Source organism: Salvelinus fontinalis, chromosome 20 (genome assembly GCF_029448725.1).
Source record: "Salvelinus fontinalis isolate EN_2023a chromosome 20, ASM2944872v1, whole genome shotgun sequence".
NCBI classification, from domain to species: Eukaryota; Metazoa; Chordata; class Actinopteri; order Salmoniformes; family Salmonidae; genus Salvelinus; species Salvelinus fontinalis.
Genome location: NC_074684.1, coordinates 16,620,179 through 16,638,349, shown reverse-complemented (window position 1 = coordinate 16,638,349; position 18,171 = coordinate 16,620,179). Strand labels below are relative to the sequence as shown.

Sequence of the window (18,171 nt, the reverse complement as noted above, 5' to 3'; positions counted from 1 at the left end):
AGGGCAAACCAAACACATGAAATATGCATAATGTTAGTAAAAAACTAAGCTCTTAATGGACACAAAAAAGCATACTGGACTTTTTAAATGTTGGAAGGAAAAAATGTAAAGAATGTCCCCGAATCAACCTTTAAAGAAAAAAGAACGAAGGCAACGGTAAACATGTCGTCGCCCACAAATGAATATCTGAATTATTAAAAAGGGGTTTCAGCTCATCCCCCTCTTTTTAGGTCAGTGTTTCCTGTTCTTGGGAACATTACTCCAACAGCCTGTTGTGGCAGGAGGAGTAATCCACAACTCCAATATGGATCTACTGCACTAATCCTCAGTTGAGATAGAACACCATCAGCCAGGAGCAACTCATCCCAAAACTCAATTAAAAACACAGGAGGGACCTACTGCAGAATGCTACACACACACACACACACACACACAACTGGTGCTGGTGGTACGCAGGAGTGAATGACTGCCCCCTCTCATTGAAGCCACGGAAGTTAAAGGCCGACCCTGGTACTGCAGGCAGTTAGCATCCCCCATTCTAGTGATTGAAAAAATGGCAATCTTGTGGTCAATCTCCGTGCAAAAAAAGACTAATTCGAAGACAATCATGGTCCCAATAATTGTTTCTAATACACCAGATGTCCTTGATCTGATTATCGCACACAGAAGTAGTTAAGGACAATTTAGTTGCTAATGGCACCCTGCAGTACCTCGGTCTGCCTCAGTTACTCAATGAGAGGGAGCAGCACTGAGCTAGCCTGCAACATCACTCCCCAGAGTAGCTCAAACCGCACATGTTATGTCTCCATGAGACGCCATCTTAACCGACTACATTTGGCTTCAATGCACTATTGCGTATTCACATAAGCATGAATGGTGTCACGTGATCGATGGCTTTGTCCATTGATATACAGTCATTGGTGGTACTCCACATGGACAGGCACACAGACACTTTAAATGTGACAGTGGAGGGCCATAAACAACTCGTTGGGGTCATAACTGTAGGTAGGTACTGCTAATAGATGCAGAAACAATAAGGTCTGCACACACTGAAGAAAAAGCATCATTACCGAAATGTCTATAAGCAAGTATTGAACTGTAAAATGAATGAAGTAAGCTCTTTATTTTTGAAAAACAAAAGTACGTAGCCCTTTACACTCGTAGCCGTATGTAGGTTGAAAATGGCTGATCTGGGCACTGATAAGTGTCTAAATTGGAACACAGTGGCTGTACAGTAATATGCTATAAATGATGTCAGAGCTCTGGCTCTGCGCTTCACAGCTCTGTATGGGTTTTGACTGACAGCCGTTCTGAACATGAGCATCACACGCGACAAGTTGCCCCCCTTCCTCCCATTAATTGGGCATTCCTCCCATTAATTGGGCAACTTTTGGAAAAAAAAGTGTTGTCCGGGTGAAGGAAATGCTGTAAATTAAGAGGACTCAATCTATTTTGAAAGATGAGACATTTAGGATTAAAATAAATACAGATTTGATGTCATACAAGCAAGCCAAACACCTGTGAGTCCAAATGTGCACTTCCCATTCTCCATATCATGTCATATACAGTGTCAACATTTATGATCACTGTGTTCGATGTACAGTTAAAAAGATGACATTGCGTCATACCCTGGGATGTTCTGAACACAATTAGCGTGTGTGTGTCTATTGTGACAAGCTTTCAAATTATGCCCTCCTGACCCAGATCAGTATTTAAAATGGACCGTTCTAGGATTGCGTGAAACAGCAATTGTGTGGATGGCGGGGATGCAGGCTTGTGTTCCAAACAAAACTACAAGTGAGCTTGCTCTTGTTCCTCAACAGCACAGCTAGGAGTTTAAAAAAAAGCACCTTGTGACTCTTCTTTGAGTCATTGAAACCTCCAAACAGTGCTCTTTTAATTGCCACCATGCTTATGCATTTTCATATTTCTTCTGTAAGAAACATTTAAATGCAGCCCTATCAATATAGGCCAAATCCCACGAGTGTAAAGGAACTTTATTTTACCACAGCTACATAGACTAACTGGTTTTACGCATTTCATATTTTTATTTATTTAAACAGGCAAATTCTTATTTACAATGACGGCCTACACAGGCCAAACCCGGATGACGCTGGGCCAATTGCGTGACGCCCTATGGGACTCCCAATCACGGCCGGTTGTGATACAGCCTGGATTCGAACGAGGGTGTCTGTCGCCTCATTAGACCGCTGCGCCACTCAGGAGGTTTTACACATAAAGAAACATTTCAACCTAATAAGCTGGAAGAGTATATATGGTTTTATAGATGAAACGTGATCCTGCGTTTGGAGTAAGCTGAGCATAACTAATAATGATGTCACGGAGCTGTATAAATTGTGAATATATATATATATTATCGGACCCCTTATGAACGTTTCATTGCATGCCTTGTTATAAAGGTTTTACTGCTAGGAATTTCTTCAAAATAAAAAGTGGATCCATACATACCCATGTCAAGGGCTTTGTCCCCCCAGTCACCCGACAGCGTTTTTGGTTTGCTGGGTAACGTTGGCTCAAAGTCAGACTTTGGAAGTGTGGAAGGCACCTCTCCATTGTGCCTGTATAGGAGGGGGATAACAACAATAACAGTAGCAAAACATTACTAGAGCTGTAAACAGTAGTGGCAGTAATACAATCCTGATGGCTGGAGTTATAGGTACATTATGTTAGGAATGCAACTGGATTTCAAAGGCCTTTGTGCTACATACACATTGAGACTTAAATACCAAAACAGGAAAGATATTTTCAGCGTGAATGCAATCATTTCGAAGCCATAAACAAATGCCTGACAAACTAAATATACTGGTTATTAATATTGTTGTAGTTTGAAGCTGTTCCTCCTCAAATGCATCTATACTACCACAGCAGACCTACTATCCATCGACATTGTATACGTTAGACTAGTTTCTAGAGTATATGGTACCTGCCTGGCACCCTGGCCTCATTCAAACCCTGACTGCTCAGCTGGAGAGGGTCCAGAATAATTCTGGGAGAGTCGTACACCAGCTATGGGGAAGCCCATGAAACCTTAGGAATCATGTCCCGGGAGAACTGATGGAAGCAGATCTGCCTGACATTTGCTAAATCTTGGCAGAGCTCCCAGTTTGCAGACTGGCTCCCCCCAACCAGACAGCAGGTCACTGGACGTAACCCACAACATCCACAAACTGATCACTCCCATGACACAGACAAGCTGCTATCAGAACTCTCCCATCCCATACTTCCCTAAACTGATCAACGCACACACGCACACACACACACACACACACACACACACACACACAATACAGCCCAGATGCCTAAGAAATGCCTACATAACTCTTCTATTTTATAAAGCGGTCGCCCCAAACCTTGCTATTGTTGCTTTGTATACATTACATATTTTAAATGGTATCATATTACACGTTTATGCTAGTTTAGGATTTTACTATTGTATTATTAGGATTGTAAATTGGTGTACAACTTTGGTCTATGACTGCGAATTTGCCAATAAAACCTACTACAGCACAATGTTGTCCTTCCTCAAGTGAATATCCAATATGAACAAAGGGAAAGCTGGAAGAACAGGGGGATGGGTAGAAGGATGGGAGGCTTACTTGGCCCCTAGGGAGGGTGCGAGAGGCTTGTCTGGGCGTTTTGGGGGGAGGACGCCTGGTTTACCCTTGCCTGGCGGAGGTACAGGTTTCTTGGGCGGGACCAGAGGGGCAGTAGGCTTTGACAGTTTTTGATCCGTCTTGTCACCTTCACACACACACAGACAGAGAGAGAGAGACAGAGAGACAGAAATTGAGTCAGAATGATCATTGTGATAAAATATTTCACATTGTATGTATGCACTGTACACATTTCAAGATCATGGAGGTTGCACGAGGTCCTGGTTGTTTTAGGCACATTCATTCTTGGCTGCCAGGACATGTAAGCATCAACTATTCCCAGGGATATTCCACTGAAATATTAAAATAGACAACAGCTAATCTCATTAGGGAAATGCTTCATTCCTGACAGAGAAATAAACAAACAACGCTGTGACAAATTATTCATATGGATAGAGAGCGATAAGATATGCAAAGCAGGAACAAGTGTAAAACAGCAAGGTGTTTCTTTTAGCTAATCGAGGCCTAGAGAGAAGGGAAGTGTCACCCTGTCCCTGAAGTCATCCTTTGAAAGGGGTTAGTGCCAGGGCGAAGGAAAGCTTTTCAGCCACCCTGAGGACTGCCAGTGACATCACTTCTGTAGTGTACAGTGAATGTGTGTAAGTGCAGCACTTCACGTTAATACCAAAGCGCCTTCGTGCATGAAATGGGCAAATGTGCAAGAAGCCTAGAGGTAAGCCAAAAACAGACACATATAATCTAGGCTAAAGCACTGCTAATAAAGGCCTGCCACAATGGATTGCCTGCAAGAAAAAACATGCAGTAGCCGTCCGCTCACTGTCACATTGTCCCTCCATGTACCCTGATGACATAACGCTACATGTACATTTAAAAAAATGTATTTTACCTTTAACTAGGCAAGTCAGTTAAGAACAAATTCATATTTACAATGACGGCCTACCCCGGCCAAACCCGGATGACGCTGGGCCAATAGTGCGCCACCCTATGAGACTCCCAATAACATCCGTTAACTCATCCAATATCAGACTAAAACCCTGGAGCTACGATAGATATAAAAAGCAAAGGGAACTTTAGGATGAAACTAAAAGAAAACTTACATTAAACTCATAAAAAGCTAAACACTTAGGCTAAATGTATATTTTTGTTAATTACCTGACACTTATCCAGAGTTACTAAGTAAAAAATAAAGTACAGGACATATAAATTAGAAGTTAATTGCTAAGTATATAATGAACAAAAATAAACACAACATGCTACAATTTCAAAGGTTTTACTGTGTTTCAGTCCAAATAAGGAAATAAAATCAATTTAAATAAATTCATTAGGCCCTAATCTATGGATTTCACATGACTGGGAATACAGAAACGCATCTGTTGGTCACAGACACTGTACATAAAAAATAAAAAAAAGTATGGGCTTGGATCAGAAAACCTGTCAGATTCTGGTGCGACCACCATTTGCCTCATGCAGCGCAACACATCTTCTTGACATCAGGCTGTTTATTGTGGTGTAGAATGTTGTCCTACTGCTCTTCAATGGCTGTGCGAAGTTGCTGGATATGGGCGGGAAACTGGAACACGCTGTCGTACACGTCGATCCAGAGCATCCAAAACATGCTCAATGGGTGGCATGTCTGGTGAGTGTGCAGGCGAGACATTTTCAGCTTCCAGGAATTGTGTACAGATCCTTGCGACATTGGGCCGTGCATTATAATGCTGAAACATGAGGTGATGGTGGCGGATTAATGGGCCTCAGGATTTCATCACGGTATCTCTGTGCTTCACCATGGGGCACTCTGTTCACAACGTTGACATCAGCAAACCATACATGTGTTCTGCGGTTGTGAGGCCGGTTGGAAGTACTGTAAAATTCATTCTCTAAAACACCGTTGGAGGCGGCTTATGGTAGAGAAATTAACATTTCATTATCTGTAACAGCGCTGGTGGACATTCCTGCAGTCAGCATGCCAATTGCACACTCCCTTAAAACATCCGTGGAATTATGTTGTGTGACAGAACTGCACATTTTAGAGAGGCCTTTATATTGTCCCCAGCACAAGGTGCATGTGTGTAATGATCATGCTGTTTAAAAATCAGCTTCTACATATGCCACAACTTGGCAAAGAAGAAATGCTCAATAAAACAGGGATGTAAACAAATGTGTACACAAAGTTTGAGTGTAATGCATTTGGAAAAATTTTGGGATATTTTATTTCAGCTCATGAAACATTGGACCAAAATGTTACACGTTGCATTTATATTTTTGTTCAGTGTATATTAGGCTTCTGGTTCTGGACTCACATAATGTGCCGTTAGCACGGCGGTCCAACATGATTCAAGCCTGTCTCGAGGTTGAGATACATCTGCACACACAAGCTGATAGTTCCGGAACTAATTCATTGATAGCACCTTAACCCCATGAGCTATGAAATGTTGAAATTGATGGGTACTTACATACTGCATGACTGATTATAACATTAAGTATTCAAATACAATTACATTTTATGTAACTTGTATTTGTCACATGCTTCGTAAAAAACAGGTGTAGATTAACAGTGAAATGCTTACTTAGGACCCATCCCAACAATGCAGAGAGAAAGAAAATAGAGAAATAATAGAAAAATAAAAACAAGAAAGAAATACACAATGAGTAATGATAACTTGGCTATATACACAGGGTACCAGTACCGAGTCGATGTGCAGGGGTATGAAGTAATTGGAGGTAGATATGTACAATATAGGTAGGGATAAAGTGACTTAGGCAACAGGATAGATAATAAACAGTAACAGCAGCGTATGCAATGAGTAAAACAATAAGTGCAAAAGGGGTCAATGCATATAGTTAACCAATAGCTACCAGAACTAACTGTTTAGCGGTCTTATGCCGTGGGGGTAGAAGCTGTGCATGGTCCTGTTGGTTCCAGACTTGGTGCATAGGTACCGCTTGCCGTGCGGTAGCAGAGAGTACATTCTATGACTTCGGTGACTGGAGTTTTTAAGGCCTTATTCTTACACCGCCTGGTATAGAGGTCCTGAATGGCAGGGAGCTCAGTCCCAGTGATGTACTGGGCGGAACACACCACCCTCTGTAGCGCCTTGAAGATGGATGCCAAGCAGTTGCCATACCAGGTGGTGATGCAGCCAGTCAAGATGCTCTCAATGGAGAAGCTGTAGAACGTTTTGAGGATCGGAGGGCCCATACCAAATCTTTTCGGCCTCCTGAGGGGCCACAACTGTGTTGTTGTGTAAGGACCATGATAATTCCTCTGCCCTATGTTTCCTGTAGTCCACGATCAGCTCCTTTTTCTTGCTGACGTTGAGTGGGAGGTCAGGTCTCTGACCTCCTCCCTATAGGCAGTCTCTGTCATCAGTGATCAGGCCTACTACCATTGTGTTGTCGGCAAAATTAAGGATGGTGTTTGAGTCGTGTTTGGCCACGCAGTCATGGGTGAACAGGGAGTACAGGAGGGGACTAAGCACGAGGGGGCCCCGTGTTGAGGATCAGCGTGGCGGATGTGTTGTTGCCTACCCTCACCACCTGGGGGTTGCCAGTCAGAAAGTCCAGGATTTAGTTGCAAAGGGAGGTATTTAATCCCAGGGTCCTTAGCTTAGTAATGAGCTTGGAGGGTACTATGGTGTTGAACGCTGAGTTCTAGTCAATAAACAGCATTCTCACATAGGTGTTCCTTTTGTCCAGGTGGGAAAGGGCAGTGTGGAGTGCAATAGAGATTGCATCATCTGTGGATCTGTTGGGGCGGTATGCGAATTGGAGTGGGTCCAGGGTGACTGGGATGATGGTGTTGATGGGAGACATGAACAGCCTTTCAAAGCACTTCATGGTTACAGATGTGAATGCTACGGGGCGAGTCATTTAGACAGGTTATTTTGGCGTTCTTGGGCACAGTGATTATCGTGGTCAGCTTGAAACATAGGTATTACAGATTGGGTCAGCGAAGAGAAGACACTTGCCAGCTGGTCAGCGCACTCTCTGAGTATGCAACCTGGTAATCCATCTGGCCCTGTGGCCTTTTGAATGTTGGGAATGTTAGGCCTTGTGAATGTTAGGGCTGACTAATCCTTGGGCATTGTTCTTTGTGCTTTCTTTGTGTTCCTGAACCATTTGCCATGCAGCCCCAGGTGACAGAGAGCACATAAACGAGGGCTAAGCCTACAGTAACATGTTGGTAGAAATGAGGTAAAACGGATTTCAGTTTCCTGCATTAAAATCACCGGCTACTATGAGCACCGCCTCCGGGTGAGCATTTCCTTGTTTGCTTATGGCCCTATATAGCTTGTTGAGGGCGGTCTTAGTGCTGCCAGCATAGGTTTGTGCTGGTAAATAGACAGCTATGAAAAATACAGATGAAAACTCTTGGTAATGTAGTGGAAGAATGAGAGAAGGTGATACTCACACCTGGTGACTGGCTGGGGCCGAGGCCCAGCGTGATGACTCAATCCAAATTCATGGCATTGTTTAATGACATACCATCTGTGGGCTACCACAGGGGTCAAACACCTTATCTGTGGCAATTTAGAGGAAGAGACATTCTCACTGAAGTCCTGGGGTCACTTACGCCAGGAAAGGTGGAGAAACTGATGAAAAAAACTTTAATTGGCAAAATGAATGTTACTGTGTGAATTTAATTGCCATGTTTGGATTGTTTCAAGTGTTCAGAAATAGTTATGAATGCTGATATGCTTCATTGTACTGCAAGTGCTCTGGATTGAGCGATACAGAGAAATTGTGTTATTCTGTTCATCGGAAGGCGGATAGTTCAAAGAGGAGCGACACAGGGGTGTGTTCTTACTGTATCATACAGTGTTGAGGTGTGGTGATTAGATTAGAGAATGCGTGTGAAGTTAATGACTTTGTTTGAATGTTTTTGGTCATGCAAAGTGATGTTAATTAGACGATGGGAGATACTGGGATTTGGCACTTTTGGAAGAATAAAAGCTGGGTTTAAACATTGTACATCAGGAGATCGGTTTACCAATGACGCTATGATCGTTTGTATGTCATACAGGTGAAATTGTTTTTTCTTTTTATAGTGAATATTTCTGGTATGTACTATTTTTTTTATTGTATTCGTATTGTGTAACTGTAAAACATCGCATTACTTTTAAATGGATACGAACTGTAGTCCTCACATTTGAATAATATTCCTTGAATTATTTGGTGAAATGTCTAATGGTAAATTGAATTCACAATTTACATAGCATATATGCCTGGTCTCTACCTGTGCATCTCTGAGCTAAGGTTTACTCAATAATTAAATGCGAAGACATCGATTGCAAGATATGTTAACAACCTCTCCAGCCTTCTTATGCAAATCAGTGTTCCCTTTCGCTTCCCCTCTCTCAAATCATAGATTAGGCCAAATCGAGTTGACTTATTTGATTAGTACCCTGGAAGAAGAGTGCGTTAATTGTAAACATGAACATCCCAGAGACATTGGTGAGGAAGCTGATTGCCTGTTCATAAAACATGCTGAAAAAGTAGCACTGCTGTAGAGCAACAGCGTCAGTGACACAATTCACATTAAATTACCAGACAATGGGCTGCAGCTGACTGTTCTGAAACCAACAGGGATTATGGCTGAGCGATATGGCCTAAAAATCACAGAGTCTTTTCAAACTTATGGGCGATTCACAAAATATATCTAGATTTTTTTTATTTTTACGTTCTCTATAAATAAGCTCAGTTGCACAATTAAAAGGTAAAAAAAACAGAATTTGTTACAAATTTAACCAAAAATATGCACAATGCACTAAATGATCAACTTCTGGAAGCAGGCAATTTAGAAAACAAGCCCACCTGGTAGTGAGTAACCAGCTAATCGTTATATTTAAAGTCTAGCCAACTTGGATCTATTTGCTTGCTAACAATGAATACACCCTCCTGTCAGTCTCCAACTGTTTGAACAACAGCCTGTTCACTAAGATATTGAAATCAACCGGACTACCTGGAAAAGGTGCTTATTTCTCAGAATGAGAACGCGTTGCCAATTCCTTATATACACACACAAGTAAACGTGTCTTTATATGCTCATTGTACATTTATAAAAACAGATTAGAAAGATAGCCCATACAGTGCTTTCGGAAAGTATTCAGACCCCTTTACTTTTCCCACATTTTGTTACGTTACAGCCTTATTCTAAAATGGATAAAATACAGATCCTCAGCAATCTACACAAAATACCCCATAATGGCAAAGCGAAAACAGGTTAGGAATTTTATGCAAATGTATTAAAAATAAAAAATGTAAATGCCTTATTTACATGTATTCTGATCCTTTGATATGAGACTCGAAACGCAGCTCAGATGCATCCTGTTTCCATTGATCATCCTTGATGTTTCTCCAACTTTATTGGAGTCCACCCGTGGTAAATTCAATTGATTGGACAAAAGACACCTAAAGACTCTCAGACCATGAGAAACAAGATTCTCTGTTCTGATGAAACCAAGATTGAAGTCTTTGGCCTGAATGCCAAGCATCACATCTGGAGGAAACCTGGCACCATCACTACTGTGAAGCATGGCGGTGGCAGCATCATGCTGTGGGGATGTTTTTCAAAGGCAGGGACTGGGAGACTAGTCAGGATCGAGGCAAAGATGAACGGAGCAAACTACAGAGAGATCCTTGATGAAAACCTGCTCCAGAGTTCTCAGGACCTCAGACTGGGGCGACGGTTCACCTGCAGACAGGGCAATGACCCTAAGTACACAGCCAAGACAATGCAGGAGTGGTTTCGGGACAAATCTCTGAATGTCCTTGAGTGGCCCAGCCAGAGCCCAGACTAGAACCCAATCGAACATCTCTGGAGACCTCAAATTAGCTCTGTAATGACACTCTCTTATCCAACCTGACAGAGGTTGACAGGATCTGCAGAGAATGGGAGAAACCAAATACAGGTGTACCAAGCTTATAGGGTCATACCCAAGAAGACTCAATGCTGTAATTGCTGCCAAAGGTGCTTCAACAAAGTACTAAGTAAAGGGTCTGAATATTTCAGTTACATTAGCAAAAACACATTTTGCTTTATCATTATTGGGTATTGTGTGTAGATTGATGAGGATTATAAAAATAAAAAAAACATTTAGAATAAGGCTGTAACGTAACAAAATGTGTAAAAAGTCAAGGGGTCTGAATACTTTCCTACAGCACTGTAAGTCAGTGGATAAAATGCTGCTAGCAGTATGTGGTACCGCAATGCTGTGCACGACAGAAACTGAGGAAAAATGTTCGACAATCTTGTTCAATGATACTCGTCTTAGTAGGGTCTGCTCTGTTTCACATTTTAGGAGTTGATACATAAAAAGGGTATCATCACAAAAGGTTAAGTTATCCTCTATTAGAGAACAAATAATGTCTCAATGCGTTTTCGTTGTCCATATGACCGATTATGTTGGACCAAACCTCAAATGTAAATAGCAAGTTGAAGTTGCTTGTTGTCAGAGAGGAAGACGATCTTTCGTCTTTGTTGTGAGTGGCAGGGGGTTGGGCTTCATGTCTGAGTGGAAAGGTGCGCAGTGCACACAGCACAGAAGGAGCGAAGGAGACGAGACGAAAAAGACAAACAATAATAAAAATGGAAAGAAATTGAAACCGCGATTCTCACGATACAGGCATTTGGAACACCGCACTAAAACAAATTCAAATTAATTTATTATATCGAATTGATATATATATTGGCCCTACGCTCCCACGCACACACACACTTCCAAAGAGATGCATAATGTCTCCTATCATAGAATTTCTATAGGATCAATTATTAAAACCATTCATATTATATGTGAAGTGGAGGCCAAAGTGCTCTCAAATTTCTGATTGCAATTCACTGTACATCTGGTTGTCCAATAAGTGTGTAAACCACTTGTTAATAAAGAGAAGGCTGAAGAGGACACGAGTTGTTTTTATCCAAGACGACACGACGCCCAACATGTGAAATGAAAAGATCAGACTGTTTTCCTCTAATAGCCTGTGGTAGGATACGCTATGGTCAGGTAGGCATAGCAGGACTGGTACAGCTGCTGCTCACTGACTAAGTGAGGGGACCAAAAGGATATTTGCATCATCATTTCCCTACAAGTGGATCAACTGTCAACACAAACACTACAAGGATGTGAATCCCTGTGTTTCTCTTGATCTGTATTTCTCTTGATCTGTCTGTCTTGAGTCTAGACCCTTGGGATCAGCTTTAGGTTAGCATATACAGTTAGTTATTCATAAAGTTATTCATGTGATTTTAAGAGGGGCCCAAACACAAAGGCAAATGTCAAAATTAGAGCTTACATCTTCCAGGTGCAAATGCTCAAGCCAGAGCAAACTCTTCATTGGTGTGAGACTTAAGACTATTTTATACTATACGGAGACGAAAAGTTCGGCACGTAGCAGTGTCTCTTTTTCGTAACTACACACACACACAACCGGGCCAGGTTGTGTAGTAACACTAATATAAAATGTATGTGATATCTGAGAGAATGTGATCGGTGTGAGCCTATTGACCTCATCTGGAGAGACACGTCCCTTGGAGCTGATTGGAGGGTGGGAAGTGTTGGCAACACCCAGAGAGGAGAGGGGAAAGGGTTCTCACCCCTTAATGGGAAAGGGCAGGTAGGTGGAAGGATGGGGAAGAGGGTGAACCTTACCTCTGTCCTCAGGATGCGGATGCAGGGGCTTCTTGTCAGCCAACGGGACCTCGGGTTTGCGAGCTGAAAAGCGAAACATGTTCCTGTTGGTTAGTAACGTCCTCCTCTCTTTACAATCGCTCTACGAGTCCATGAGGGCAGCCGCTTGTATACAGAGCAAACTGAACAGACATTCTGCAAGCAGGAGGAGGATGTGAGACACTCAAGTGTTTCCTGTGCAGACTAAAGTAAGAGAACATAAATCTTTGCAGTGCTCTGCAAGCACCTGAAACTTCAGATGTTTCCTAGATATGAGGCGTTCTTGCAATAAGTATTAACACCCTTTGGAAACATGAACCTAAAAGAACAGAAAACTCTGATTTTGTCCAATCAACACAGGGATACATCAATGATGTCGCTCTCGCTGCTGGTGATTCTTTGATCCACTTCTACGCAGACACCATTCCGCATAGTTCTGGCCCATCTTTGGACACTGTGTTAAATAACCTCCAGACGAGCTTCTATGCCATACAACTCTCCTTCCGTGGCCTCCAACTCCTCTTAAATCCAAGTAAAACTAAATGCATGCTCTTCAACCGTTGCTGCCCGCACCTGCCCGCCCATCCAGCATCACTACTCTGGACGGTTCTGTCTTAGGTATTTGTAGTTGTCCACATATTCAGGTGTCTGGTTAGACTGTAAACTCTCCTTCCAGAGTCACATTAAACATCTCCAATCCAAAATTAAATCTAGAATCGGCATCCTATTTCGCAACAAAGCATCCTTCACTTATGCTGCCAAACATACCCTCATAAAACTGACCATCCTACCGATCCTCGACTTCAGCGATGTCATTTACAAAATTGCATCCAATTTGTTGAGTAGAGTGTTGGAGGCTGTCTATCACAGTGCCATCCGTTTTGTCACCAAAGCCCCATATACTACCCACCACTGCGACCTGTATGCTCTCATTGGCTGGCCCTCGCTTCATACTCGTCACCAAACCCACTGGCTCCAGGTCATCGACAAGTCTCTGCTTGGTAAAGCCCCGCCTTATCTCAGCTCACTGGTCACCATAGCAGCACCCACCTGTAGCACGCGCTCCACCAGGTATATCTCACTGGTCACCCCCAAAGCCAATTCTTCCTTTGGCCGCCTACCCTTCCAGTTCTCTGCTGCCAATAACTGGAACGAACTGCAAAAATCACTAAAGCTGGAGACTCTTACCTCCCTCACTAGCTTTAAGCACCAGCTGTCAGAGCAGCTCACAGATGACTGCACCTGTACATAGCCCATCTGTAAATAGCCCAGCCAACTACCTCATCCCCCATACTGTATGTTTGTTTACTCCATGTGTAACTCTGTTGTTGTTGTATGTGTCGAACTGCTTTGCTTTATCCTGGCCGGAATTGCAAATGAGAACTTGTTCTCAACTAGCCTACCTGGTTAAATAAAGGTTAAATAAAAAAAATAAAGACAGATATCTAGGTGAAAGGTGCTTGATAGAATAGCCAAGTCAATCTACACACAATACCTCATAATGACAAAGCAAAAACAGGTTTTTAGAAATGCTAATTTATAAATTAGGCAGCGATTACGGCATTGAATCTTCTTGGGTATGACGCTACAAGCTTGGCACACGTGTATTTGTGAAGTTTCTCCCATTCTTCTCTGCAGATCCTGTCAAGCTCTGTCATGTTGGCTGGGCAGCTATTTTGAAGTCTCTCCAGAGATCTTCGATTGGGTTCAAGTCCAGGCTCTGGCTGGGCCACTCAAGGACATTCAGAGACTTGTCCCGAAACCACTCCTGCATTGTCTTGGCTGTGTGATTAGGGTCGTTGTCCTGTCGGTAGGTGAACCTTCACCCCAGTCTGAGGTCCTGAGAACTCTGGAGCAGGTTTTCATCAAGTATCTCTGTACTTAGCTCTGTTCATCTTTCCCTCGATCCTGACTAGTCTCCCAGTCCCTGCAGTTGAAAAACATCCCCACAGCATGATGCTGCCACCACCATGCTTCACAGTAGGGATGGTGCCAGGTTTCCTCCAGATGTGACGCTTGGAATTCAGGCCAAAGAGATCAATCTTGGTTTCATCAGACCAGAGAATCTTGTTCTCATGGTCTGAAAGTCTTTAGGTGTCTTTTGGCAAACTCCAAGGGGGCTGTCATTTGCCTTTTACTGAGGATGGCTTCTGTCTGGCCACTCTACCATAAAGGCCTGACTGGAGGAGTGCTGCAGAGAGGGTTGTCCTTCTGGAAGGTTCTCCCATCTCCACAGAGGAACTCTGTCAGAGTGACCAACAGGTTCTTGGTCACCTCCGTGACCAAGGCCTTTCGCCCCCGATTGCTCTAGGATGAGTCTTGGTGGTTCCAAACATCTTCCATGTAAGAATGATGGAAGTCACTGTGTTCTTGGCGACCTTCAATGCTGCAGAAATGTTTTGGTACCCTTCCCCAGATCTGTGCCTTGACACAATCCTGTCTCGGAGCTCTACGGACAATTCTTTCGACCTCATGGCTGGGTTTTTGCTCTGACATCCACTGTCAACTGTGGGACCTAATATATACAGGTGTGTGCGCCTTTCCAAATCATGTCCAATGAATTGAATTTACCACAGGTGGACTCCAAACAAGTTGTGGAAACATCTCAAGTATGACTGATGGAAACAGGATGCACCCAAGCTCAATTTCAAGTCTAATAGCAAAGGAGCTGAACACTTATGTAAATAAGGCATTTGTTTTTTATTTTAAAAAAAATTGCAAATATTTCTAAAAACCTGTTTTTACTTTGTGATTATGGGGTAGTGTGTAGATTGCTGAGGATTTGATTTGATTTAATCCATTTTAGAATAAGGCTGTAACATAACAAAATGTGGAAAAAGTCAAGGGGTAGGAATACTTTAAAGGCACTGTATCATGTTAACCAACGACTGCAAATCATAAATTTTCTGTGACATGGTTTAAAAAAATTCAAAGTTCCTTACTCATGATGATTAATTTGTGTGTACCGCTTTAAGAGCTTCCTATGATCAGTAGAAGAAAAAAAATGAAGGTCCCATGAAATGTGTCTTTACTTTTGAACGGTTTGGGCTAGAGACAAGTGGTTTTCTGCATTGTAATAGCGCAACCACAGACAAAGCAATGCTCCGTTTGTTTCTATGGCAGAGGCTGTGTTAGAGCTAAGCCTAAATCAGACTTGCCTGCGCCAATGGTTCTCAGAGTAAATAAAATTATAAAATAACTTGGCTTGTGATGCGCGCCCCCTTAATTAAGGACGCACCCCTTTTCAATGTTCATCTAAAATGACCCAAATCTAACTGCCTGTAGCTCAGGATATGCATATTCATGATACTATTTGATAGGAAACACTGAAGTTGGTGGAAATGTGAAATTAATGTAGGAGTAAATAAAACATTAGATCTGGTAAAAGATAATACAAAGAAAAATACGTGTTTTTTTTGTACCATCATCTTTGAAATGCAAGAGAAAGGCCATAATGAATTATTCTAGCCCAGGCGCTGTTTAGACTCTGGCCACTAGATGGCAGCAGTGTATGTCCAACGTTTTAGACAGATCCAATGAACTATTGCATATCTATTCAAAATGTTGTATCAAGACTGCCCAAATGTGCCTAATTGGTTTATTCATACATTTTCAAGTTCATAATTGTGCCCTCTCCTCAAACAATAGCATGGTATTATTTCACTGTAATAGCTACTGTAAATTGGACAGTACAGTTAGATTAACAAGAATTTAAGCTTTCTGCCCGTATCAGATATGTCTATGTCCTGGGATTATTTTTTTGTTTCTTACAAGCTCATGCTAATCACATTAGCCTACGTTAGCTCAACCGTCACAAGGTCGGGACACCGATCCTGTTTAAACGATACAAATTTGACATCAGCATGAGCGCACCGGACTTGACACAACGACAGATGTTAACATGCTCCCAAATCAAAATTCCATGTTAATTCCACAGGTCCTGTTTTTTTTTTTTAAGTGAGTGTTACATTTGTTAAAATCAAGATTAGGAAAAGTTTTGCGGCACACCTCATTGAAAACCACCGCTCTAGAGATGTAGATCTATGGCAAAGTTAAGACCTCCGGGTATAGTGGGTTTTATCGCTTTAACAGCCGGGATGTGGGACCTAGAAGTCTGCTACGTGAGACTACAGTGGGCCATTAGACAGGAGTCAAGGGCTCCTAAATATCTACATTCATCACATCTCTGTTCACCTTGGCAGACAATCAAGGATTCAGATCTGGACTGAATTTACAACATGGTACAAAACAAAGTTGGGGAATTCATAGATGTTTATTTTCCCTGAATCCCAAACCCCTCAGGGTCGTAGTGCAACACAGTCCTCCCAGTTCAAGGCAGGAAGTGCATTAATTAATAATGTCACAATTTAGCCTCCACCGGAGCTTCACAGCTATCGCCGTCGCCACTTCTGAGAAAATCGTCCCAATCTATAAATCATTTTGAGCAAGCGAGGAAGCGATTCGAACACTCCACCTCTCCAACAAGAGATGATGATATTAGGTGACAGGGTGCACTGATAGACAAGCAGAGGTACATGTTTGTGTTCTTCTGCCCCTATTGATTGATAATGTACTAACACTCGGCAAGAGACGACACCAGTGGGGAAGTTTGAAAACGTAGTGAAGAGTCGCATGCAAAACCACAGGTTCCTGCTTCTTGGAAACTAACACTGAAAGACAAGTCATCCACCGCCTGCCTCTCTGTTAAATGAAAGCAATGTACTTTTACCAGGGGCGCAACTTTGTTTTAGAAGTGGGGGGGACATCATTATTTTTTTTAATCCAGTCGGATAAACACTCCAAACTGCTTACCCTACCGCTCGGAGGTGTCTGCATGGTTCTAAAGCACACCCTTACCTCGTTGTGTATCACATTACAATTATAAAAACTGTGGGGGGGGGGGGATGCCATTTCAGAATGTGATACAGACAAGTCCCGTCCCCAGAGAAAGTTGCGCCCCTGAATTTTACAATCGTAGACATGATCATCTAAAAAGGAGGTTGACGACGGTCACACGTTCATTATAAGCAGGCCTTACCTATGCTTTTTGATGGTGGGGGTGGCTTCTTGGGTCTCTGAAAAACAAAAAGTAGGTCAATGTGACAGAGGACTTCTCATTCAGCTACAGTAGCCCTCATTAGTTTAAATATGAACAGACTTCCAGCAGATGCACCATGATGGCCAACAAGCAGAGCGCGAAAGAGCACTTCATTGCTCCACTGTTTTCAGTTTAACATTCAGGGAATATGTTCAAAATGACAGTACGTAGTGAGGTAACAAGTCAAGCCTTTTTCTAAAGAAAAGCAACCCAAAATACCTGGAGTTACACAAGCTGACAAGTCATAATGCACTGACAGGACAATAATAAGGACAGGCAAAAGGCGTATTTAAGCATAGAGAAAAAAAATGTATTAAGGTGTGGGAGTGTCTCTCTGCATCTAGCTACTTGAATAGGCGCTATGGCAACAAAGAAAGGTGCCCTGGGTTTAACAGTTTGTTCAAGGGGGACAATGTTTATGTTTTTTCCAGTGACCAACAACATTTGTTTACTTTGGCTCAGGTGCATCACGTTTAACAAAGAAGAAAGTCAGGGTCGGTTCAATCATTGTTGGTCCTTTGTCTTCATCAGTTTCTTAAAATTCTTCCTTATTCATGTTATTCCTTTCTGCAATTACATACGAACATGTTTCGTCTTTATTCTTACCCGACACATCTCCAATTTAAAACAGTATATCAATCAAAACACAAGGCTTCATGTGCCACAGATGCAGATAATGCCGCAGCTGTTCCATGTAGTCAGCCTGAACAACGCACTGGGCCGAATCGCTGATCTACAAATCAACTAACACTTTGATCCTGAGTTAGAAAGA

The 18,171-nt window shown here is 42.4% G+C and overlaps 1 protein-coding gene across 3 annotated transcripts in view; it reads right to left on the bottom strand.

Annotated features, from left to right (window-relative positions):
- The window catches only part of cd2ap (CD2-associated protein), a 79,793-nt gene that overhangs the window by 14,782 nt on the left and 46,840 nt on the right, over positions 1–18,171 (bottom strand). For all 3 annotated transcript variants that reach the window (XM_055872591.1, XM_055872590.1, XM_055872592.1), the window contains exons 11-14: positions 17,340–17,376; positions 12,284–12,346; positions 3,618–3,762; positions 2,470–2,579 (exon numbers count right to left, since the gene is read on the bottom strand). In XM_055872591.1, coding sequence (XP_055728566.1) covers positions 2,470–2,579; positions 3,618–3,762; positions 12,284–12,346; positions 17,340–17,376 — 355 coding nt within the window. The remainder of the gene's footprint in view (positions 1–2,469; positions 2,580–3,617; positions 3,763–12,283; positions 12,347–17,339; positions 17,377–18,171) is intronic.